Source organism: Coregonus lavaretus (assembly GCF_964263955.1).
Source record: "Coregonus lavaretus genome assembly, chromosome: 21".
Taxonomy (NCBI): Eukaryota; Metazoa; Chordata; class Actinopteri; order Salmoniformes; family Salmonidae; genus Coregonus; species Coregonus lavaretus.
In genome coordinates this window covers 22,866,334-22,892,467 of record NC_140008.1, presented here as the reverse complement: position 1 = coordinate 22,892,467, position 26,134 = coordinate 22,866,334, and the positions used below count along the sequence as shown (strand labels likewise).

The 26,134-nt window shown below is 43.2% G+C and overlaps 1 protein-coding gene across 2 annotated transcripts in view; it reads left to right on the top strand.

Annotated features, from left to right (window-relative positions):
- The window catches only part of faf1 (Fas (TNFRSF6) associated factor 1), a 94,596-nt gene that overhangs the window by 45,066 nt on the left and 23,396 nt on the right, over positions 1-26,134 (top strand). For both annotated transcript variants that reach the window (XM_084185358.1, XM_084185357.1), the window contains exons 9-15: positions 1,821-1,916; positions 2,020-2,146; positions 2,258-2,321; positions 2,461-2,542; positions 6,003-6,157; positions 15,758-15,894; positions 16,187-16,275. In XM_084185358.1, coding sequence (XP_084041484.1) covers positions 1,821-1,916; positions 2,020-2,146; positions 2,258-2,321; positions 2,461-2,542; positions 6,003-6,157; positions 15,758-15,894; positions 16,187-16,275 — 750 coding nt within the window. The remainder of the gene's footprint in view (positions 1-1,820; positions 1,917-2,019; positions 2,147-2,257; positions 2,322-2,460; positions 2,543-6,002; positions 6,158-15,757; positions 15,895-16,186; positions 16,276-26,134) is intronic.

Genomic DNA, 26,134 nt, shown 5'->3' with positions numbered 1-26,134 from the left:
ATAAGTGGATTCGGCTATTTCAGCCACACCCATTGCTGACAGGTGTATAAAATCGAGCACTCAGCCATGCAATCTCCATAGACAAACATTGGCAGTAGAATGGCCTTACTGAAGAGCTCAGTGACTTTCAACGTGGCACAGTCATAGGATGCCACCTTTCCAACAAGTCTGTTTGTCAATTTACTGCCCTGCTAGAGCTGCCCCGGTCAACTGCAAGTGCTGTTATTGTGAAGTGCGACGTGATAGGCCACACAAGCTCACAGTACGGGACCGCAGAGTGCTGAAGTGCGTAGTGCGTAAAAATCGTCTGTCCTCAGTTGCGACACTCAATACCAAGTTCCAAACTGCCTCTGGAAGCAACGTCAGCACAGTAACTGTTCATTGGGAGCTTCATGTAATGGGTTTGCATGCCAAGCGCCTGCTGGGGTGGTGTAAAGCTCGCTGCCATTGGACTCTGGAGCAGTGGAAACACGTTCTCTGGAGTGATGAATCACGCTTCACCATCTGGCAGTCCGACAGACTAATCTGGGTTTGGCGGATGCCAGGAGATCGCTACCTGCCCGCATGCATAGTGCCAACTGTACATTTTGGTGGAGGAGGAATAATGTTCTGGTGCTGTTTTTCATGGTTCGGGCTAAGCCCCTTAGTTCCAGTGAAGGGAAATCTTAACGCTACAGCATACAATGACATTCTAGACGATTCTGTGCTTCCAACTTTGTGGTAACAGTTTGGGGAAGAAGAACCTTTCCTGTTTCAGCATGACAATTCCCCCCCCCCGTGCACAAAGAGAGGTTCATACTGAAATGGATTGTCGAGATCGGTGTGGAAGAACTCTCAACCCCATCGAACACCTTTGGGATGAATTGGGACGTTGACTGAAAGCCAGGCCTAATCGCCCAACATCAGTACCTGACCTCACTAATACTCTTGTGGCTGAATGGAAGCAAGGCCCCGCAGCAATGTTCCAATATCTAGTGGAAAGCCTTCCCAGAAGAGTGGAGGCTGTTATAGCAGCAAAGAGGGTAACATCTCCATATTAATGCCCATGATTTTGGAATGAGATTTGACGAACAGGTGTCCACATACTTTTGGTCATGTAGTGTGTAAATGCAACATGCAACAATTTCAAAGATTTTACTGAATTACAGTTCATTTACTGAATTACAGTCCCCCCCACTCCCCCTCAAACGATCTCGCAGGTGAAGAAGATTGATGTGGAAGTCCTGGGCTGGCGTGGTTACACGTGGTCTGCGGTTGTGAGACCAGTTGGACGTACAGTCAAATTTTCTAAAACGTCGTTGGAGGTAGCTTATGGTAGAGAAATGAACAATCAATTCTCTGGCAACAGCTCTGGTGGACATTCCTGCAGTCAGCATGCCAATTGCACGCTCCCTCAAAACTTGAGACATCTGTGGCATTGTGTTGTGTGACACAACTGCACATTTGAAAAGTGGCTGTTTATTGTCCCCAGCACAAGGTGCACCTGTGTAATGATACTGTTGTTTAATCAGCTTCTTGATATGCCACACCTGTCAGGTGGATGGATTGTCTTGGCAAAGGAGAAATGCTCACTAACAGGGATGTAAACTAATTTGTGCACAACATTTGACAAAAATTAGCTTTTTGTGCGTATGGAACATTTCTGGGATTTTTTATTTCAGCTCATGAAACATGGGACCAACTCTTTACATGTTGCGTTTATATTTTTGTTCAGTGTATTTTACCCTTCAAAGGTTAAAATAGTAATTAATGCATAAAGTTTATTCAGATTTTTTATTGTAAATCTTTTTTTTCCTGATGTCAGTGTTGTTTGTCCCCAGATGACACTAGCTGCCTCTGGAATCAGTTACCCCTGCCATCACCTCGGTGTGTGTCGAAGGTCCTCACCAGCCAACACCCAGCAGCCCACAGAAGAGGTAGAGACACACACACACATACACACAGTATATTTGGCCTTGTTTTACATTTTTCATTGTGTTTTGATGGGTCAACAATACTGAAGTGACTGTGTTTGTACAGTGTGCAGATGTCCACATGGTAAGCGACAGCGAAGGGGATGACTTTGAGGATGCATCTGAATTTGGAGTGGACGAATCAGTGATGTTCGGAATGGGGTCTTCTACAGGCTGTCGGAAAGCCCCCTTGAGTACGTACCTCACTGAGCATAATGCTACCACTCGATTCAAAAAGGTTGATTTATTGTTTATCAATCTGTTAGTAAGCTAATGCGTTTTACTCTCTGCGTGTGTCTCTGCAGTGCCAGAGAACACTGAAAATGAAGGTGATGCCTTACTGCACTTTACTGCCGAATTTTCCACAAGGTACGTTTTTAGTATTGTTTTATCGTTACCATTGAAAGGGGTCTATGCTTCTCAAAAGATGTGCATCTGATGTGGAAAACGATGTGGAAGATCATTCATTCTTGCTTAATGATCTATCTCCTTTTTGTGTGTGTTGCAGGTATGGAGAATGTCATCCAGTGTTCTTCATTGGGACTTTGGAGGCGGCATCTCAAGAGGCCTTCTATGGCAAAGCCAGAGATGTAAGTAACAATACAGGAGCCTGTCTCGGTAGTATGATTTACAGGTTAACAGGACATTATCCTACATGACCATTGTCAAAAAAAAATGTTTTTTATACATGCTAGTTAGGTTTTTAAAATAAGCATTTGGAGTGTTTGTTCAAGAAGAGCCACCATTTGATTCCTCTCATAAACCTCATAAAATGTGTTTCACGACAGCTGCCGCTTTATCTTTAGCCCACAATTTTTCTTCATTTTTCTGCTTTGTCCTTTTGAGGAGGGTTGTATCAACTGACAGCTTGTGTGGATTACTGTCTTATTACAATGGGAGAACACGGCAAGATGTTTGGGGTTTTTTAGACCATGAGGCAGAGGCTCGGTTGGCATCTTGCCTGTATCCCAGCTGATATCCTCTTCGCTAAGCCAGTACAATATGGCCTCCTCGCCGTGGATATCCTCTCTGTGGTGCAGCCGGAGACTGTACATTGTGTCAATGAAAATAAACCAATATGAAGGGACACATGCAGCTGACCCCCTGCTCTCTGCCTGTAGCCCTGGAGGAGATGAGCCTGGAGAAACACACACACACATTTGACTCCCACTGATGTGACCATTGGGTGTCAACTATACCGAAACCTCCCAACCACCACCTCCTCCCTCTTCCCTCTTGACGAAATTGGTCTAAATCGCTCGCTTCTTGTCATTGCAACTAGCTGTTCATTAAGTGGCTATTGGAATGGGGCAGATTTCAGGAGAAGGGGATCGTGAAGGGATTTTGCTCAGTCTCAAAGGCTGGCGGGCTAATCACTAAGTAAAACACTACATTTGATGAAGTGTTTCTGGAGGGGGAGATGCACCTCAATCCAGCCTTAATGAAAATGCTTTGGGCTGCTGAGCCCTCCAGGGGATCAGCAGTAAGGCTCTTCAGACAGGCCACCCATCACTGCCAAGTCTCCCCTTAAATCCCCTTAACGGTGTGGTTAATCGGAGTAACCCTGCTCTCACTCACACAAAGACACACATCAAAATTCATAGCAATGCTGGGGTGAGGGTTTTATCACACTTGCGTATCCGCTTAAATCCCCCGTAGTTTAGCAAAAGAGCAATGAGAGGGAGAGAGGAGAAATCGATACCTCAGGTAGGGAAATGGATAAACATATTTTCATCCATCCCTCCCTGCTCTGGTGAAAGTGATCATTTTAGTGGCTTTTAATATTTTAATTTGTTTCTGCTAGAACAGTTCCAGCCAGGTGAACTGAAGCCCAGCTGAATATTTTGACTATTATAGTTTCATGTGTGTAAAGACTGAGGTATATTATTTTAATGCAATTCTACAATTGAATGCTATTGTTTTGTATTCACTCCATTTTTGACTAGTTGTTGCACCAAAAAAAAAAAAAAAGAAATAAGAACTGTTTAGACTAAATATAGCTGTTAATACAAAATAATGTGTTTTCAATCGGTTAAATCATGTACCTACCATCTGTTAAAGCGTTGATCTGAATGTGTGTTCTCAGTGTGTGGGGTCAGGGGAGCAGTAATTTGAGTTCTTCATTTTGAAGTGTTTGCTTTTCTTGAGGCTGCTGTGGATGATCACTTTCACCCAGTTCCAACGCTCCCAAACACTGGATATAATTAAAAATGTCCTCCCACTACACACATACATAAACTGAATGAGACTAATGAAAATGGATGGCTGTCACAAATGACATATGGTAGTGTGTTTATCAGGGGCCACGGTTATCAGGCAGGTGTATTTTCACCTTATCCTCTAATGACCCATACTACAGAAACTCATTGTGTAAAACAAAACTAATGCCTGTTTTTTCACTGGTGTCGTGTTGCGTTATCATAACAATCCGTGTCTGGTTGATGTGGTTAAAGATGAGTTTGGTTCTACATTTTAGACTCTTTGCGAGTTTTATTCTCAGACTGGTCTTCATCTGCCAGTTGTCACTCTATTCAGCCCCCAGTGGAGCACCTGTGTGGGAGAATTCCTACTCATGTTGCAGATAATCATATGGTCCAGGCCGGACACAAAATACATCCGTATGTGAGCTGAGCCCATTCTGGTTGCCCAGCTCCTGGCCAACGGCTACCTGGTTCACATGGCTCTAGTCTACACTAGGAGAGGGACAGACAGAGTGAACACTGACAGGGTGCTGTGTGAAAGTCACTACAGTCTTGCTCACAGAACGGATCGGTTTTCTCATGCTTCTTCACTCTCCTCTTCCCCTTCTCTGTATGGTGAGCAGGTGGGAGGATTCACACCAGTGCCTTTTGGGTCACTTTCTAGCTCGGGTTGAACCTAGTAATTTGGTTTTACAGGCGATTTGTCCCTGCTTAGAAAAGCACTACAGAAGATTAATCGTAAAAGAAGATGGGAACAGTTAGAGAAGACCGTTTAAGTAAAATGAGGAAGTTGGTGATTGGGTGTTATTAGAGAAGAGGGCTTTTCCCTTTTCTTGACATAATGTATGTTTTTGTGAAAATGTCCTCTGGAGACTTAGAACTTTCTATAAGTTGCAGAGGGACGAGTGCGTGTCCGTGCGCCTACGTGCACGTGTGTATAAGATAATGAGTGCGAGGGTGTGTGCGCGTCTCATTTCGTCTTTTGTGAGAAGAAAAAAACCCTCTCCTCTCAAGGCTGCATTTGCTTGTCTTCTCAGCATGAGTGTTTAATCTTTTCAGGGCGTTCAATTGGGCCACTGAATTCGCCTCAAGCTCCTTCCCGCTAGGAACCGGGGAGCTTATTCTAAACCTCTAATCGCTGAGCAAACACAGCAGTGCTCTCCCACTTCTTTTCTACACAGGCCACAATATAGCACAACTTTCCCTCACTTTTCTGCCTGTGTGGATTTTGCTTTTGGTGTATACAGCAGCTCCTGAGAAATCACCCCCTCCGAGTGTTGTGAGGAACATAGGGGGTCAGAAAGAAATTTGATTGAGTGTTCTGTAATTTAGAGGGCTTTATTTCCTACATTATCCAAGATAACCTATTGTTTGTGGCTGTGTTTTGTTTTTTAATGAGTTGTCAGTGAGTCCTGAGAATCTGTGGCTCATGGTGTCAATATCCATGGATTTAGAGCGTCGTCAATATTGTCCGCTCCTGCTGCTAACCTTTAGTGTAAAATAAAGTGATTTGTCTGTTTTTGTTTTCTCGTTGGCCGCCTCAAAGGAAGTTTTATTTACTCCCTTTCCATTTGATTTAGTGTGTCTGCTTTTCACTGGTTTGGCCTTGTTGTCGGTGAAAGTAGTCTCTTTACTCGCGGTCTCCTGTCGAACGACGCGCAAAAGCTGTATAAAACCTCTCCCTTCAATAATAAGATAACCAGACTCTGAGCAAGGACACTTGTTTTCCCTTCCCAGTGCTCTATTGGGCAAAGCCCCTGTGTTTCAGGGTCTGTCTGGTCATTTACTAATTGGCTTCTCAATCCTCACACCTCTGCTAATGAAAAACCTCTGCTGTCCGTTTCCACAGAGAAAACTGCTGGCAATCTACCTCCACAACGACGAGAGTGTACTCGGCAACGTCTTCTGCTCCCAGATGATGTGTGCAGACTCCATAGTGTCCTATCTGAGCCAGAACTTCATCACATGGGCCTGGGATGTCACTAAAGAAGCTAACAAAGCCAGGTATGTCTGAGTACTCTATGCCCTAATCACATCTCAGGAATCCACTACTGGAGAACAGACTGAATATTAGAGATTGTCTGAGAAGTGGATGATATTCAGCCCCCACCCCACAGTTGTCCGCTCCACACCACTTTCTCTTTAACTCAAGCCCCTCTTCATTGGGGAGGGGGATGTGTGCTAACAAAAGCAGTTGTGTTTGCAGTATGAGGCCCCAATTGGGCAATCTTCACTATTCTGGCTCAATGGAGGGTCAGTTAGAAATGAAGCTCACATGAAGTCTGCGTTGCCTGGGAGACCATATCTATTTACCCAAGGCTGAGGGAGTTGTTTTATCAACGTGACAACAACTTAATCTCTCCTCCATAACTTCACAACAGTTAGTTTCCAATTCACAGGAAATTCCAACTCTTATTTCCACCTAGGCCGTGGCTGTTCCCGTATGTGACTCCTTGTGCTTAGCATTACCCAACTACACTCCCGCCACTCTTGACCCCAAAGCCAGGCTGGCCTCTCCCTGGCCTTGCTCTCCTCCTCCCCTAGCCAAGGGGAAGAATGGGGCAGCGGCCCAGGTGTGATGTGTCTGTTGTGGGGAGGATGGAGGAGGAGGGCGGGCCGGTAGCCAGATGGAGGTTTGATTGGGGCCCAGCAGCAGCCTCTTGCTCCGCGGCAGGCCCCAGATTTTCCTTCCACTAGACTTCAGGGCTAAGCCCACCCCCTGGTAGGAGGCGTTTACGAAAGACCGGGGGTGAGGCTCAGACACTGACCTCACTCCTTTTTTTATTTCCTTTAAGGATATTCCTTCGCTCATTCTGTACCCTTTCTCCCTTTTGCTTCTTGCTTTTTGCTTCCAGCTGAGCCTTTTTATTGCAGATTAAAGACCAGCCACATCTGGAGCTTTTCATAATGTGCACTTCTACTTGCTCTAACGCCTGTACGTGTACACACACACACACACACACACACACACACACACACACACACAGTTTTTCCCACATTCTCACGCACTTATCCCTGCACCAGGATCCCTGCACATTGTAAATACGGTATTGGAACTGACCCTGTATATAGCTTCTTACTTCTCGTGTTCTTATTTTTATTTATTGTATGTTTTTGTTCTACCTTATGTAGTTTTTTGTGCTACATTGATATTGACTACTGCATTGTTGGGTTTGCAAGAAAGGCATTTCACTGTGACATTAACTTGAAACTCTTAGGTTGATCCTGAGTCACCGGTGATTGGCATGAGTCGCAGTGACTAACTATTAAGAAGGTATCCACATTTATAGGGCCCCATAGCGTAAAATGAGCCAGTTAGGTTGCTTCTGTATTCTCACAGTCCTCTTAGTTTAATGATTCATTATTATGCATAAAACCAAATCTGCTGAAAACATGCCAATGTTATTGTCACCCATGGGAAATGTCTCTGAAATACCAGATAGACACTTAACCTCATACACAGAAAATATTGAACTTAATGAATACATATGCTATGAAACTACATCTTTCAGATTGTTATCCATGTCTGTTTTGCTTTTGATTACATGTTTTGTATTGACTGCCCACTTTCACACCACATCTCAACTAGTTTAATGCATCATATGGTGCTGTACCGATCAAAAATGGAATTGAAATCATTATTCAACACATTACCAGTGAAGGGTATCGTGCAGCCATCCGAGTTCTTCAGAAGCACTGTGTATTCAAAACATGAGAATCTCTCCTGAGAAATTCAATTTTCCATTCAACATGTCTGCACAGAAAGTATCTGTGTTTTGTGTGAGTAGCGTCCGGTTTCTATTCCACGTGATTGACTAAAGCACACCTGAGAGCTTGTTGGATGCTCACTGGAGTGGATGTAAGGTGGCAGCAGTCTCTCAAGATCTCACGCATGACTGATGTAAAGAAGGGAACCTTACAGTCCTAGGAAACATTAACATTTTGTGCAGAGAAAGCGAGTGAGCTGATTTAGAGCCTCTTTACACTACACTACTTTGAGGACACAAACTACTCTGAACAAAAATATATGAACGCAACATGTAAAGTGTTAGTCCCATGTTTCATGAGCTGAAATAAAAGATCCCAGAAATGTTCCGTATGCTGAAATAAAAGATCCCAAAAATGTTGTGCACAAATTAGTTTACATCCCTGTTAGTAATCATCCACCTGACAGGTGTGGCATATCAAGAAGCTGATTAAACAGCATGATCAGTACACAGGTGCACCTTGTGCTGGGAACAATAAAAGGCCACTTTAAAATGTGCAGTTTTGTCACAACACAATGCCACAGATGTCTCAAGTTTTGAGGAAGAGCACAATTGGCATGCTGACTGCAGGAATATCCACCAGAGCTGTTGGCTGAGAATTTAATGTTAATTTCTCTACCATAAGCCGCCTCACAACCGCAGACCACGTGTAACCATGCCAGCCCAGGACCTCCACATCCGGCTTCTTCACCTGCGGGATCGTCTGAGACCAGCCACCCGGACAACTGATGAAACTGTGGGTTTGCACATCTGAAGACTTAATGCACAAACTGTCAGAAACCGTCTCAGGGAAGCTCATCTGCGTGCTTGTCGTCCTCACCAGGATCTTGACCTGATTGCAGTTCGGCGGGGGATGAATGAGATGAATAGGTGGCCATCACCACATACCCCCCTCTGAGTGGTACAGTGTAAAGGCAACAGCTCTCCCACACCACGTCCTTGTAAGAATTACCTTAATGTTAGCCAAATTGAAAATGAAAGGCTTTTAAAATATCCACACGTGTGAATTGTTGCATTAAGCAAGTGTGCAACTCTGTGCAATATGGTTTAGATGAGAAGCTCCTGTATAGTTTGAATTGGTATCCTTATTTTGTTTGTCAATATACTATGATATTTATGGTATGCGAATAGCTGCACTCACACTTGAAGCAGGAATGTGGCTTTGGCCATAACACATCCAAGGTAGGCTTGGGCGATCTACCGTTTATACCGTATACCGAGGTATTTTGAAATACCGACGGTATGATTTTCAATACTGTTAAAAAATATATATGTATTTATTTTGGGGTGGGTGTGTGCGTGCTACGCCACTGCTTATAAACTATATGTTAAGTATAACTATAGAAAGTAAGATGTCGTCATATCCAGCTCAGGGCTCCAGCTATGCATTTGGTTAGCAAATTTTTTAGCTAAGTGACGATGTCAAGCAGAGACGTTCAATCTCCTCCTGGATCAAGATCCCTGTTGCCTAAATAGATTTGAGCAAAATACACTGGTATGGTATAGAAATTTGGATACCGCCCAACCCTAGAGGTGTTCAGTCCCAAGTTCCTGCCTTTTAGTGATAAGTTTAGAGACACTATGGTGTTGAACGCTGAGCTGTAGTGAATGAACAGCATTCTCACATACAGTTGAAGTCGGAGGTTTACGTACACTTAGGTTGGAGTCATTAAAACTCGTTTTTCAACCACTCCTCAAATTTCTTGTTAACAAACAATAGTTTTGGAAAGTTGGTTAGAACATCTACTAATTATGTGGATATATTGAAGCAACATCTCAAGACATCAGTCAGGAAGTTAAAGCTTGGTCGCAAATGGGTCTTCCAAATGGACAATGCTTCCAAAGTTGTTGCAAAATGGCTTAAGGACAACAAAGTCAAGGTATTGGAGTGGCCATCACAAAGCCCTTACCTCAATCCTATAGAAAATGTGTGGGCAGAACTGAAAAAGCGTGTGTGAGCAAGGCAGCCTTCAAACCTGACTCAGTTACACCAGCTCTGTCAGGAGGAATGGGCCAAAATTCACCCAACTTATTGTGGGAAGCCTGTGGAAGGCTACCCGACACATTTGACCCAAGTTAAACAATTTAAAGGCAATGCTACCAAATACTAATTGAGTGTATGTAAACTTCTGACCCACTGGGAATGTGATGAAAGAAATAAAAGCTGAAATAAATCATTCTCTCTACTATTATTCTGACATTTCACAACTGACCTAAAACATGCCATTTTTACTAGGATTAAATGTCAGGAATTGTGAAAAACTGAGTTTAAATGTATTTGGCTAAGGTGTATGTGAACTTCTGACTTCAACTGTAGGTGTTCCTCTTGTCTAGGTGGGAGAGGGCAGTATGTGGAGTACAATAGAGATTGCGTCATGTGGATCTGTTGGGGCTATTTTCCAATTGGAATGGGTCCAGAGTGTCTGGGATGATGGTGTTGATGTGAGCCATGACCAGCCTTTGAAAGCATTTCATGGCCACAGATGTGAGTGCTACGGGGCGATAGTAATTTAGACAGTTTACCTTGGCGTTCTTGGGCACAGGGACCATGGTGGTCTGCTTGAAACATGTAGGTATTACAGACTGGTTCAGGGAGAAGTTGAAAATGACATTGAAGAAACTTGCCAGCTGGTCAGCGCATGCTCTGAGTACCTGTCCTGGTAATCTGTCCTGCCCTGAGGCCTTGTGAATGTTAACTTATATAAAGGTCTTACCTGCATCGGCTACGGAGAGCGAGATCACACAGTTGTCCTGAACAGCTGGTGCTCTCATGCATGGTTCAGTGTTGCCTGCCTTGAAGCGAGCGTAGAAGGCATTTAGCTCGTCTGGTAGGCTCGCGTCACTGGGCAGCTCGCGGCTGGGTTTCCCTTTGTAATCTGTGATCGTTTGCAAGCCCTGCCACATCCGACGAGCGTTAGAGCTGGCATAGTAGGATTTGATCTTAGTCCTGTATTGATGCTTTGCCTGTTTGATGGCTAGTCGGAGGTCGTAGTGGGATTTCTTATAAGCGTCCAGATTAGTATTCCGCTCCTTGAAAGCGCAAGCTCTTGCCTTCAGGTCAGTGCGGATGTTGCCTGTAATCCAGTACTTCTGGTTGGGATATGTACGTACGGTCATTGTGGGGATGGCATCATCTATGCATTTATTAATGAAGCCAGTGACTGATGTGGTCGTTATCTGATGAATCCCAGAATATATTCCAGTCTGTGCTAGCTAAATAATCCTGTAGTTTAGCATCCGCCTCATCGGACCACTTCCGTATTGAGCGTGTCACTGGTACTTCCTGTTTGTTTTTTTGCTTGTAAGCAGGAGGATAGATTTATGATCAGATTTGCCAGATGGAGGGTGAGGGAGAGCCTTGTATGCGTTTCTGTGTGTGGAGTGAAGGTGATCTAGAGTTTTGTCTCTAGTTGCACAGGTGACATGCTGGTATAAATCTGATGTTGACGAGATCTCACTAGACATATTTTACTATTGTAAATCCACCCTTCAAACCTGTCACTCTACCCAACCAGCCCGGTTTCCCAAAAGCAAGTTTATTGTTAGAACCTTCGTAAGAGCATCGTTAAATCTCCGAGCTGTTTCCCAAAACCATCGTTAGTAAAGGTTATCTTGAAAATCCTTGTTATTTATTAACTGCCTCAGACCACAGCTAAGTGCGTTGTTGGGTGCTTTTTTGCCCATCGGCGTTACTTTATACACCGAAGATCTCTGCTAAACACAAAATCAAGATGTTCATCGGTCTTTCTGTGTCCGCCGCTGACTTCAGAACGAATGTGACTATAAATACAAAGTTGCCAATTTCTTTGCAATTGTTACAAACAAGTGAAGGATTAAAAAGATGCTTCAAATAAAAACCGAGATTACTGCATAAATAGCCTACAGTATAGCCTACATACGCCGAGTGGCGCAGTGGTCTAAGGCACTGCATCGCAGTGCTAGCTGTGCCACTAGAGATCCTGGTTCGAATCCAGGCTCTGTCGTAGCTGGCCATAACCGGGAGACCCATGGGGCGGCGCACAATTGGCCCAGCGTCGTCCAGGGTAGGGGAGGGAATGGCCAGCAGGGATGTAGCTCAGTTGGTAGAGCATGGCGTTTGCAACGCCAGGGTTGTGGGTTCGATTCCCACGGGGGGCCAGTATGAAAAAATAAAAATAAATAAAAATATGTATGCACTCACTAACTGTAAGTCGCTCTGGATAAGAGCGTCTGCTAAATGACTAAAATGTAAATGTATATAATTCAATAATATTAAAATAAATGTATGTTAATTCAATTGAGTTCTATTTTGCTAATTGTAGTTCACTGTTGGTCATTTTTGCGTCAATATATTTCATGATGTGTAACAACCTGTGCAATGATGTGCCAAATCTTGATTTAGTCAATTATTATAGGCTAAGCATTAGAATAAGCCGCCTCAATATTTGCAGCCATAGGTGATACAGTGAGGGGGGAAAAAGTATTTGATCCCCTGCTGATTTTGTACGTTTGCCCACTGACAAAGACATGATCAGTCTATAATTTTAATGGTAGGTTTATTTGAACAGTGAGAGACAGAATAACAAAAAAAATCCAGTAAAACGCATGTCAAAAATGTTATTGATTTGCATTTTAATGAGGGAAATAAGTATTTGACCCTTCTGAAAAACATGACTTAGTACTTGGTGGCAAAGCCGTTGTTGGCAATCAGAGGTCAGACGTTTCTTGTAGTTGGCCACCAGGTTTGCACACATCTCAGGAGGGATTTTGTTCCACTCCTCTTTGCAGATCTTCTCCAAGTTATTAAGGTTTCAAGGCTGACGTTTGGCAACTCGAACCTTCAGCTCCCTCCACAGATTTTCTATGGGATTAAGGTCTGGAGACTGGCTAGGCCACTCCAGGACCTTAATGTGCTTCTTCTTGAGGCACTCCTTTGTTGCCTTGGCCGTGTGTTTTGGGTCATTGTCATGCTGGAATACCCATCCACGACCAATTTTCAATGCCCTGGCTGAGGGAAGGAGGTTCTCACCCAAGATTTGACGGTACATGGCCCCGTCCATCGTCCCTTTGATGCGGTGAAGTTGTCCTGTCCCCTTAGCAGAAAAACACCCCCAAAGCATAATGTTTCCACCTTCATGTTTGACAGTGGGGATGGTGTTCTTGGGGTCATAGGCAGCATTCCTCCTCCTCCAAACACGGCGAGTTGAGTTGATGCCAAAGAGCTCGATTTTGGTCTCATCTGACCACAAAACTTTCACCCTTTTCCCCTCTGAATCATTCAGATGTTCATTGGCAAACTTCAGACGGGCATGTATATGTGCTTTCTTGAGCAGGGGGACCTTGCTGGCGCTGCAGGATTTCAGTCCTTCACGGCGTAGTGTGTTACCAATTGTTTTCTTGGTGACTATGGTCCCAGCTGCCTTGAGATCATTGACAAGATCCTCCCGTGTAGTTCTGGGCTGATTCCTCACCGTTCTCATGATCATTGCAACTCCACGAGGTGAGATCTTGCATGGAGCCCCCCGAATAATCGCACCAACTGTTGTCACCTTCTCACCAAGCTGCTTGGCGATGGTCTTGTAGCCCATTCCAGCTTTGTGTAGGTCCACAATCTTGTCCCTGACATCCTTGGAGAGCTCTTTGGTCTTGGCCATGGTGGAGAGTTTGGAATCTGATTGATTGATTGCTTCTGTGGACAGGTGTCTTTTTTATACAGGTAACAAGCTGAGATTAGGAGCACTCCCTTTAAGAGTGTGCTCCTAATCTCAGCTCGTTACCTGTATAAAAGACACCTGGGAGCCAGAAGTCTTTCTGATTGAGAGGGGGTCAAATACTTATTTCCCTCATTAAAATGCAAATCAATTTATAACATTTTTGACATGTGTTTTTCTGGATTTTTTTGTTGTTATTCTGTGTCTCACTGTTCAAATAAACCTACCATTAAAGTTATAGACTGATCATTTCTTTGTCAGTGGGAAAACGTACAAAATCAGCAGGGGATCAAATACTTTTTTCCCTCACTGTATGTCTCTAGAAGCTGATCCGTCATCAGTATTGTGGAATATTTCTGATGTTAAGGTAAGATTTGAATGGAGAAAGCTGATACGAGAGCAGCGCTGCATTTCTTTCGATCCTATCAGTATTGACACATGCCTCAATGACGCACTTAGCTAACGTTCTGTCTGCATGGTGTTTTGGGAAACTCATGTTATCTTCAGCCGTTGTAGGAAAGATGCATCGTTAAATCACTCCTAATCCTAAATTCCATCGCTGTCGTGAAACCGGGCCCAGGTGTTTCGAGTAGTTAGAAAATAAGTAACTCCATTAAGGTTGTTGTGAGAAGCAAAGCTATACATTCTTTAAGATATGTTATGCCTGAAAGAGAGAGCAATTCATTTTTACTTCCTAGCCTTTGACACAATTTTCATCCTTCGTATGTGATGCTGTGTCAGTACTTGTTATTGTGCGCCATATGTAGATTTTTTTTTTTCTCTTTTGGTTTACAAACTCAGGAGTAAAAATAAAAAGTCAAGCATTAGCTTTGTATGGTGTAAAAGAAAAAGGCTGTATTGTGTCCAATTACGTAGTTGGTTCCTTGAAACAGGTTTTTACTGTTTTGGTTTGACTCCTGAGGTGTTTGATTGATTGGAACAAAAGGAGGTTGTGTTGTGTTTAATAAGGGAATTAAGATTGGGTTTCTCTGAAGGCCCTGATGATTGTTCCCAAGTCCTTGGTGACAGGTTAGAATTACTCCTGTCCATTGTTTTGGCCTGGCCATGGTTAGGCCTTTTCAGGGCCCTCTCTAGAGCAGGGACAAGGACAGGGCATGGACATCATCTTAACTTCACTGTGTCAGGGGGAGAACCCCTCTCCTTAACCACAGTAGAATGGACAAAAGACAAGTCAGCCTCATTGTCAGAACCCATGAGCAACTACATGAGCTATTTGGTGTTGACTTAGGGTTAGAGTAATGTTGGGGTTAAGGATTGTGGTAGAAATTACCTTGTTTCTCCTGGAATGCTTGTGGAGATTGGTGCTCATGCTTCCCATGGTTAAGCATTGAGCCGCTATTGTTCCATTGCACAGTTTGAAAAGTAATGCAACTAGCGCTCTCAACTTTGAATTCATGATTAATGAGTAGCAACCACACCCAGACCACTCACTCCATCCATCCCTCTCCTCTCTGACCTCATCCTCCACCCATTCCATTACTCCTCTGTTTTACCAGCCAGTTATTAAAGTGGATCTTATTAAAATGCGAGTGAAAAAGCTAATCTATATTTGCATTCAGTCTATAGCGACTCATTAATATTATGACATTTACAGTGAGCTCCGAGGGCCTGGCTGCTACCCTATTCATTCTAGTGAAATGTTAATTTAAAGTTCTGTCTTTGTAATGGAATAAGAAATCCTCTCTGCCCTATCAATTCATCACCTCTGGTGGAGAATACTAATTTGTCTGCCTGGCTTATTTAGACAGGGACGTCTCCTGGAAGAAAAGGCAGAATTGGTTTTAAATTCCTTAAAGGAAAACTCCACCCAAAATCTATCTTTTGGTATTTGTTTCATTAGTCCATTGTTGACATAGTCCCAAAATGTTTTGCTTGTCAGCGCTCAAGTTTTCAAGATATGTAACTGATGCTAAATGCATCATACAGGGATGATTTCTGTATTTTGAAAGTTATATTTCTTGAAAACTTGAGCGCTGACAAGCAAAACATTTGTCAAGAATGGACTAATGAAACAAATACCAAAAGTTAGTTTTTGGGTGGAGTTTTCCTTTAATGCTATGAGCTGTGTACCTCATTCAAGTGCTGTTCATGTGAAAAAATGTCTGTCCTGTCTTTTCCTTTCCCAGACTACTCACTATGTGCACAAGGCACTTTGGCAGTGTGGTGGCACAGACGATTCGGACATACAAGACTGATCAGTTCCCCCTGCTCCTTATTGTCATGGGAAAGAGGACATCAAATGAAGTTTTAAATGTTATTCAAGGTAATGACTGCATAAATATCAACAATATCAATGTGTTGAACAATCACATTCTGGTTGAAAATAGGTTTTGAAGAGCTCTAAAATATGTTCAACCATTTACTTTGTGACCCTCTAATAATGCTGAAATAGTGTGACTCATTTTTTTTTTACATTTACATTTTAGTCATTTAGCAGATGCTCTTATCCAGAGCGACTTAGTTAGTGAGTGCATACATATTTTATTTTATCCCAAAAGGCATTTTAAAATTGTAATTCTGAAATGTCTGTTTTTTTTTTTTACTATTCTTTCAAGGCAACACGACAGTGGATGAGTTGATGATGAGACTAATGGGTGCAATGGAAATCTTCACAGCTCAGCAGCAAGAGGACATCAAGGATGAAGTATGTATGAGAAGAACTCTGAAAGCACACAGAGGAACAGAGTTAAGTAGGAGTAGATGTTTGAAATGCAAGCCATTATTAGGCCATGACCTCTGAAATATACCATGATTTGTTTCATCGCAGGAGGCCAAGAGGGAGCCAATTATTGTGCCATTTGAGCCAAGCTCATATAATTATGCCATAGTTTGTCCGGGAGCTAAATGGGGACATGCTGAGACAAATCGGAATGCATTGTGACTGCCACCAGCTCCACTTAGGGCCAAGGCAAAGAATACATACTCTGAGAGGCCCTTTATCTGGGTCAGGGGGGCGAAAGCACAATTCATTTCCCTCCCATTTTGTTTTAGTTTACTGTGCCTAAGGTCTTCACAATGGGAGCAGGATACAAACTCTTCTCTCTTTCACCCTTCTCTGTCTATCGCTGCTTTAATCCAATAGAAACTTCACAAACAAACTCCACTCTGAGAAGAAAGCAGCGAAACAGAGGCGGTATTCTTTCATGTGAGGACAGGAATGTGGGGACAGTATGGCAGGGGTCCCTCTGTGTCAGACATTCACCTGACCTCATGAACGCTCTCTTTTCTGTGTCACAATGAATGGATTTATTTAACCATTCTCTCACTATTTACTCAACATCCAATAACCAAAGAAAGGCATTCTTTAGGTAGTCCTCCTAAGCTGACTGCTCTAGACCATGTTGTCTCAGGCATACAGTTTGTGTTGTTAGTGATTACAGATGACTCCATACCCTGTTTGTACTGTTTAAACCTCTTATTAATCAGCAGTCTGGAAGAGATGACGTGTCATCAGGCTCAGTCCAATGTGCTCAATACTTAGAGTAAACTTGTCACTGGGAGATTACTTTGAATACCAGTACACATTCTCTCTCTCTGACTTGTCTTTAGACCTTTCACTCTTGTTGATGGGATATAGATTTAGAGAATGAATGGTCACAAGGTGGTTACAGTCTCTGAGATGAAAGGCATCTGCAGCAGTGTGTTTTAGTAGATTAAAACCTGAGATTGTCTCATGTTCTTCAGCAGCACTAGGCCTGGCTGGCTGGCTGGCTGTCTTTCTCATTCCTCTACTCTGTCACATCATATCAGGAATGAGTTAGACTCCCACGGTGTTGTTGTAACAATACTATAGTTTAGTGACCTTTTCAGTGGTTGATTAGTTTTGTTACAGCATCTCGGTCATGGGAATTGTCATTAGTGTTGTTTTGCACACAGCCAGGGGGTAACTGTAGGTGAGCTGATGAGTGTTGACACTTCTCAGTCTGTAACTGGGATTCCCATTAGGTTCTCATTGGATGCCTATTCTTTCAGAAAAATACCTAGGACCAATAAGCAACGAGGTATGTACACTATTTGCTCATGTCACCAAGCTGTATGTCCTGTGTGACCAGACTGGATGCTACAGTAATAAGCTCAGAGCATTTAGAGAAGTATGATTAATTGAGTGACAGGTTTTCATGGGGAGAAGCTCAGTTGATTGCCTTGCTATTGTCTTCATAGATGCAAAGCAAATATGACAGCTTTTGCTGTGAACAGAAATAGTTATTAAATTAGCATACCATACCATTTGATTCTTAAATACTTAAAATGTCCTTTATGGGTCAGTATTTTAATTCAACATTTCTCTTATTGAATAGCTTTCAATTTTACATATATAGAATGTTTCTGTTCATTACAAGAAGTAATTCATTTTCTGTCAGAATTGGCACCTTGACAAGCGAGCTGTCTCCATAACAGTCACTGGTTGTGATAATTACACAGGCCTGTCGGGATTGAGGGAAATGTGAAGTGATAATGTCACAAATCAGGAGAACAAATTATAATGAGTGGTTAATGTACGATAGTGATTATTACTTTCCAACCCCACCACCCCTCCCCTACTTGGAGTAAACTAGTGAACAACAACGCTTAGGCCTCTACTTCCATCTTATACATACTATATACATTTTATGGACACAGTCAATTTTACAATAGTTCTATTTTGTTTGTTTTTACTCCTGAACTTCCTCTACCCTCAACCTCTCCAATCATTTTCATGATGTCCATCAGTTTGCTTCTATATGCCATATCTTTCAAACTGTGCTCTTTCACAAAAGTTCTTAACCTATAACCTATATACTTATTATGGACACAGTATGTTTTACATTAGTTATCTTGTTGTTATTAGCCCCAAACTTCAGCTCCATTCAACCCCTCCTATCTATCTCTTAACACCATCCATATAGGATTTCTATTTGCCATATATTTTTCAACTGTACTGTGATGTTTCACAAAAGTTCTGAACCCTTCTATTCTCATTGTTTCTACAGATTGCAATTTGAAATTATTTTTATTGGACGATTTGACTATGACTTTTCAGATCACCCAGTAGTGCTATCTGCAGCGTTAGCTCAAGGTAAATATTGCAATCCTTCAGCCATTCCTGGACCTGTGACCAAAAACAAGCTACAAATCAAATATTTTATTTGTCTCATGCGCCGAATACAACCGGTGTAGACCTTACAGTGAAATGCTTACTTAAAAGCCCTTAACCAACAATGCAGTTTTAAGAAAGAATCACAAAAAAATACAATATAAAATAATACGAAATATAAGTAACAAATAATTAAAGAGCAGCAGTAAAAATAACAATAGCGAGGCTATATACAGGGGGTACCGAGTCAATGTGCGGGGGCACTGGTTAGTCGAGGTAATTGGGGTAATATGTACATGTAGGTAGAGTTATTAAAGTGACTATGCATAGATAATAAACAGAGTAGCAGCAGCGTAAAAGAGGGGTAGGGGGGCAATGCAAATAGTCTGGGTAGCCATTTGATTAGATGTTCAGGAGTCTTATGGCTTGGGAGTAGAAGCTGTTTTGAAGCCTCTTGGACCTAACTCCGGTACCGCTTGCCGTGCGGTAGCAGAGAGAACAGTCTATGACCAGGGTGGCTGGAGTCTTTGACCATTTTTAGTGCCTTCCACTGACACCGCCTGCTATAGTCCTGGATGGCAGGAAGCTTGGCCCCTTGATGTACTGGGCCGTATGCACTACCCTCTGTAGTGCCTTGCAGTCAGAGGCAGAGCAGTTGCCATACCAGGCAGTGATGCAACCAGTCCAGATGCTCTCGATGGTGCAGCTGTAGAACCTTTTGAGGATCTGAGGACCCATGCCAAATCTTTTCAGTCTCCTTAGGGGGAATAGGTTTTGTCGTGCCCTCTTCACGACTGTCTTGGTGTGCTTGGACCATGTTAGTTTGTTGGTGATGTGGACACCAAGGAACTTGAAGCTCTCAACCTGTTCCACTACAGCCCCGTCAATGAGAATGGGGGCGTGCTCGGTCCTCTTCTTTTTCCTGTAGTCCACAATCATCTCCTTTGTCTTGATCACGTTGAGGGAGAGGTTGTTGTCCTGGCATCACACGGCCAGGTCTCTGACCTCCTCCCTATAGGCTGTCTTGTCGTTGTCGGTGATCAGGCCTACCACTGTTGTCATCTGCAAACTTAATGATGGTGTTGGAGTCGTGCCTGGCCATGCAGTCATGAGTGAACAGGGAGTACAGGAGGGGACTGAGCACGCACCCCTGAGGGGCCCCCGTGTTGAGGATCAGCGTGGCGGATGTGTTGTTACCTACCCTTACCACCTGGGGGCGGCCCATCAGGAAGTCCAGGATCCAGTTGCAGAGGGAGGTGTTTAGTCCCAGGATCCTTAGCTTAGTGATGAGCTTTGAGGGCACTATGGTGTTGAACGCTGAGCTGTAGTCAATGAATAGCATTCTCACATAGGTGTTCCTTTTGTCCAGGTGTGAAAGGGCAGTGTGGAGCGCCATAGAGATTGCATCATCTGCGGATCTGTTGGGACAATATGGAAATTGGAGTGGGTCTAGGGTTTCTGGGATAATGGTGTTGATGTGAGCCATGACGAGCCTTTCAAAGCACTTCATGGCTACAGACGTGAGTGCTACGGGTCGGTAGTCATTTAGGCAGGTTACCTTAGTGTTCTTGGTCACAGGGACTATGGTGGTCTGCTTGAAACATGTTGGTATTACAGACTCAGACAGGGAGAGGTTGAAAATGTCAGTGAAGACACTTGCCAGTTGGTCAGCGCATGCTCAGAGTACACGTCCTGCTAATCCATCTGGCCCTGCGGCCTTGTGAATGTTGACCTGTTTAAAGGTCTTACTCACATCAGCTATGGAGAGCGTGATCACACAGTCATCCGGAACAGCTGATGCTCTCATGCATGTTTCAGTGTTACTTGCCTCGAAGCGAGCATAGAAGTAATTTAGCTCGTCTGGTAGGCTCGTGTCACTGGGCAGCTCGTGGCTGTGCTTCCCTTTTGTAGTCTCTAATAGTTTGCAAGCCCTGCCACATCCGACGAGCGTTGGAACTGGTGTAGTATGATTCGTTCTTAGTCCTGTATTGACGCTGTGCCTGTTTGATGGTTCGTCGGAGGGCATAGTGGGACAGTACCAAAACAAATGATCTAATGATTCTGTCTCTTCGCAGCAAAATCTGCCAAGCTGGGAAGATTGTATCCCCCATAAAAATAACGTTGAATTGGTAGCAAGAATTTTGTATAATAATTTAAATAGAAAAATTATAAGTTTTGTATCCGGCGTCGTTTTGCGTTTCATTTCATAAACCATTTGCCATGGAATCGGTATGTCAAAAATCTTCCCAACTATTTTGCAATCTATATGGGACGGCTGTCAAGTCTTTGGTCCTTAAATGAATCTGGTATAATTTTTATTTATCACAATTTTCTTTAACCAATTATGGTCTTTAATGCAGGGCCGACAGACAAGTTCCTTACTTTTTCCCCCTTCCACTCCTCTTCCATTTTTGCGGTAATGCTGCAATTATTTGGTTGTAATTTTGGGTAGAGCAGAGATTTCCATATGTTTCTGTTAGCTGCATGTGCGACAACTCCACCAGTCCTACCTATGATATCATTTATGAAGATTATACCTTGATAAAAAACTATATTTTATATATATATATATATACACACACACACACACACACACACACACACACACACACAGTGGGGAAAAAAAGTATTTAGTCAGCCACCAATTGTGCATGTTCTCCCACTTAAAAAGATGAGAGAGGCCTGTAATTTTTTTCATCATAGGTACGCGTCAACTACAACAGACAAATGGAGGAAAAAAAATCTAGAAAATCACATTGTAGGATTTTTAATGAATTTATTTGCAAATTATGGTGGAAAATAAGTATTTGGTCACCTACAAACAAGCAAGATTTCTGTCTCTCACAGACCTGTAACTTATTCTTTAAGAGGCTCCTCTGTCCTCCACTCGTTACCTGTATTAATGGCACCTGTTTGAACTTGTTATCAGTATAAAAGACACCTGTCCACAACCTCAAACAGTCACACTCCAAACTCCACTATGGCCAAGACCAAAGAGCTGTCAAAGGACACCAGAAACAAAATTGTAGACCTGCACCAGGCTGGGAAGACTGCATCTGCAATAGGTAAACAGCTTGGTTTGAATAAATCAACTGTGGGAGCAATTATTAGGAAATGGAAGACATACAAGACCACTGATAATCTCCCTCGATCTGGGGCTCCACGCAAGATCTAACCCTGTGGGGTCAAAATGATCACAAGAACGGTGAGCAAAAATCCCAGAACCACACGGGGGGACCTAGTGAATGACCTGCAGAGAGCTGGGACCAAAGTAACAAAGCCTATCATCAGTAACACACTACGCCGCCAGGGACTCAAATCCTGCAGTGCAAGACGTGTCCCCCTGCTTAAGCCAGTACATGTCCAGGCCCGTCTGAAGTTTGCGAGAGTGCATTTGGATGATCCAGAAGAGGATTGGGAGAATGTCATATGGTCAGATGAAACCAAAATAGAACTTTTTGGTAAAAACTCAACTCGTTGTGTTTGGAGGACAAAGAATGCTGAGTTGCATCCAAAGAACACCATACCTACTGTGAAGCATGGGGGTGGAAACAACATGCTTTGGGGCTGTTTTTCTGCAAAGGGACCAGGACGACTGATCTGTGTAAAGGAAAGAATGAATGGGGTCATGTATCGTGAGATTTTGAGTGAAAACCTCCTTCCATCAGCAAGGGCATTGAAGATGAAACGTGGCTGGGTCTTTCAGCATGACAATGATCCCAAACACACTGCCTGGGCAACGAAGGAGTGGCTTCGTAAGAAGAATTTCAAGGTCCTGGAGTGGCCTAGCCAGTCTCCAGATCTCAACCCCATAGAAAATCTTTGGAGGGAGTTGAAAGTCTGTGTTGCCCAGCGACAGCCCCAAAACATCACTGCTCTAGAGGAGATCTGCATGGAGGAATGGGCCAAAATACCAGCAACAGTGTGTCAAAACCTTGTGAAGACTTACAGAAAACGTTTGACCTGTGTCATTGCCAACAAAGGGTATATAACAAAGTATTGAGAAACTTTTGTTATTGACCAAATACTTATTTTCCACCATAATTTGCAAATAAATTCATTAAAAATCCTACAATGTGATTTTCTGGAGAAAAAAAATCTCATTTTGTCTGTCATAGTTGACATGTACCTATGATGAAAATTACAGGCCTCTCTCATCTTTTTAAGTGGGAGAACTTGCACAATTGGTGGCTGACTAAATACTTTTTTCCCCCACTGTATCTGCAGACAGCACTCTGCTGACTGTGTAGCTACTTTTCTCCAGTCTACTGTTCTCCGGTAAAATGCAAGATTAACTTTTAGAAAAATATTAGGAATAGCATTGCACATCTGTTGTCATCTGATGACAATGAAGCTATTTTCTGCCGAAATGTGTTGCACTAATGTATTTTCTGTGAAGGAAAACTATAGTTGCACGTCCCTGATCAAGCTATTGAAGCAAAAAACACTTGACTTTCAATGTAAAATGCGACCCTGTCAATACACAGCTGGACTCCCATGCGCCCGCTTTCTGAAAACAAACACATGACTTTCTCAACTGTTCTGGGGAACTATGGTAAGCTTCATAATGTGACCGGTGAAATGAAGAAAACGATCTGCTTTATCTCCTAAAGTATTGCACAAGTTAACTGCAGATATTTACTTAAAAAGTAGCTACAAATATTAACATGTATGGAAAAACTTCAAATAAATAGTTTCAACAGTGTTGACAGTATTAATAAACCATCCCATGGCTATTTCCAAATACCCCAGTATATGGTATTTATGGTATACAGCCCAAGGCTAGTAGTTGCTTGCATAACGTTAGCTAGCTAGTTGAATAGTTTGCATGCTACCAGTATCTATCCGTACCAGTAACCTACTGGTTAGTGGCTACTGTGACATTTATGGTACATTTGAGCAGCGAAGCAAGAACGTCACCGAACCCTCTCTTGGCTTGTGACATTCCCGTTGCTAATGTGAATTTTTAAACGTTTATGTACATATTGGGCTAGATTTCGGCTGCCGTTCAGGTAGCACTATTGTCAAACACAAGCTTTGGCAATTTGGACTTGTAAAAGCCAGTGCTCTGCTATTTTCCTACCCTGGCACCAGGGTTGGTAATTTACCTGTCTTATATCAGCTCGCTTGTGCTGAAGTGGGAGGGTTGGAAAAAAATGTGTGCCAATTTCAAGCAGCACAACTGGTGATATTTAACACTCACCAAAAGCTGGTCTTAGTGGTAACGCAATTGGTTATGGCATTTGCCAGCAGAGGTGCACAGTAGCCTCATCAGTAGCCTATAACCAATGTTTTATTAAAATATCACTAGTGGCGCAGCGGTCTAAGGCACTGCATCGCAGTGTTGCGGCGTCACTACAGCCTGGGGTTCGATCGTGACCGGGAGTCCCATTGGGCGGCGCACAATTAGCCCAGCGTCGTCCAGGTGAGGGAAGTGTTTGGCCGGGGGGGGGGGGGGGCTTTACTTGGCTCATCGTGCTCTAGCGACTCCTTGTGGCGGGACGGGCACCTGCAGGCTGACTTCAGTCGTCAGTTGAACAGTGTTTCCTCCGACACATTGGTGCGGCTGGCTTCCGGGTTAAGCGAGCGGGTGTTAAGAAGCGTGGCTTGGCAGGTCATGTTTCAGAGGACCCATGACTCGACCTTCGCCTCTTCCGAGCCCGTTGAGGAGTTGCAGCGATGAGAAAAGATCTTAATCATGAAATTGGGGAGAAAAAGGGGGTAAATTAGACACACACACAAAAAAATATATACATATACAGTGAGGGGAAAAAAGTATTTGATCCCCTGCTGATTTTGTACATTTGCCCACTGACAAAGAAATGATCAGTCTACTATTTTAATGGTAGGTTTATTTGAACAGTGAGAGACAGAATAACAACAAAGAAATCCAGAAAAACGCATGTCAAAAATGTTATAAATTGATTAGCATTTTAATGAGGGAAATAAGTATTTGATCCCTCTGCAAAACATGACTTAGTACTTGGTGGCAAAACCCTTGTTGGCAATCAGAGGTCAGACGTTTCTTGTAGTTGGCCACCAGGTTTGCACACATCTCAGGAGGGATTTTGTCCCACTCCTCTTTGCAGATCTTCTCCAAGTCATTAAGGTTTCCAGGCTGACGTTTGGCAACTCGAACCTTCAGCTCCCTCCACAGATTTTCTATGGGATTAAGGTCTGGAGACTGGCTAGGCCACTCCAGGACCTTAATCTGCTTCTTCTTGAGCCACTCCTTTGTTGCCTTGGCCGTGTGTTTTGGGTCATTGTCATGCTGGAATACCCATCCACGACCCATTTTCAATGCCCTGGCTGAGGGAAGGAGGTTCTCACCCAAGATTTGACGGTACATGGCCCCGTCCATCGTCCCTTTGATGCAGTGAAGTTGTCCTGTCCCCTTAGCAGAAAAACACCCCCAAAGCATAATGCTTCCACCTCCATGTTTGACGGTGGGGATGGTGTTCTTGGGGTCATAGGCAGCATTCCTCCTCCTCCAAACACGGCGAGTTGAGGTGATGCCAAAGAGCTCCATTTTGGTCTCATCTGACCACAACACTTTCACCCAGTTCTCCTCTGAATCATTCAGATGTTCATTGGCAAACTTCAGACGGGCATGTATATGTGCTTTCTTGAGCAGGGGGACCTTGCGGGCACTGCAGGATTTCAGTCCTTCACGGCGTAGTGTGTTACCAATTGTTTTCTTGGTGACTATGGTCTCAGCTGCCTTAAGATCATCATAGTTCTGGGCTGATTCCTCACCGTTCTCATGATCATTGCAACTCCACGAGGTGAGATCTTGCATGGAGCCCCAGGCCGAGGGAGATTGACAGTTCTTTTGTGTTTCTTCCATTTGCGAATAATCGCACCAACTGTTGTCACCTTCTCACCAAGCTGCTTGGCGATGGTCTTGTAGCCCATTCCAGCCTTGTGTAGGTCTACAATCTTGTCCCTGACATCCTTGGAGAGCTCTTTGGTCTTGGCCATGGTGGAGAGTTTGGAATCTGATTGATTGATTGCTTCTGTGGACAGGTGTCTTTTATACAGGTAACAAACTGAGATTAGGAGCACTCCCTTTAAGAGTGTGCTCCTAATCTCAGCTCGTTACCTGTATCAAAGACACCTGGGAGCCAGAAATCTTTCTGATTGAGAGGGGGTCAAATACTTATTTCCCTCATTAAAATGCTAATTTATTTATAACATTTTTGACATGTGTTTTTCTGGATTTCTTTTTTGTTATTCTGTCTCTCACTGTTCAAACAAACCTACCATTAAAATTATAGACTGATCATTTCTTTGTCAGTGGGCAAACGTACAAAATCAGCAGGGGATCAAATACTTATTTCCCTCACTGTGTATGTGTATATATATATATATTTATATATTTTTTTATTTTTTTATTTTACAAGCAGCAAAACAGTCAACAAACATTCCT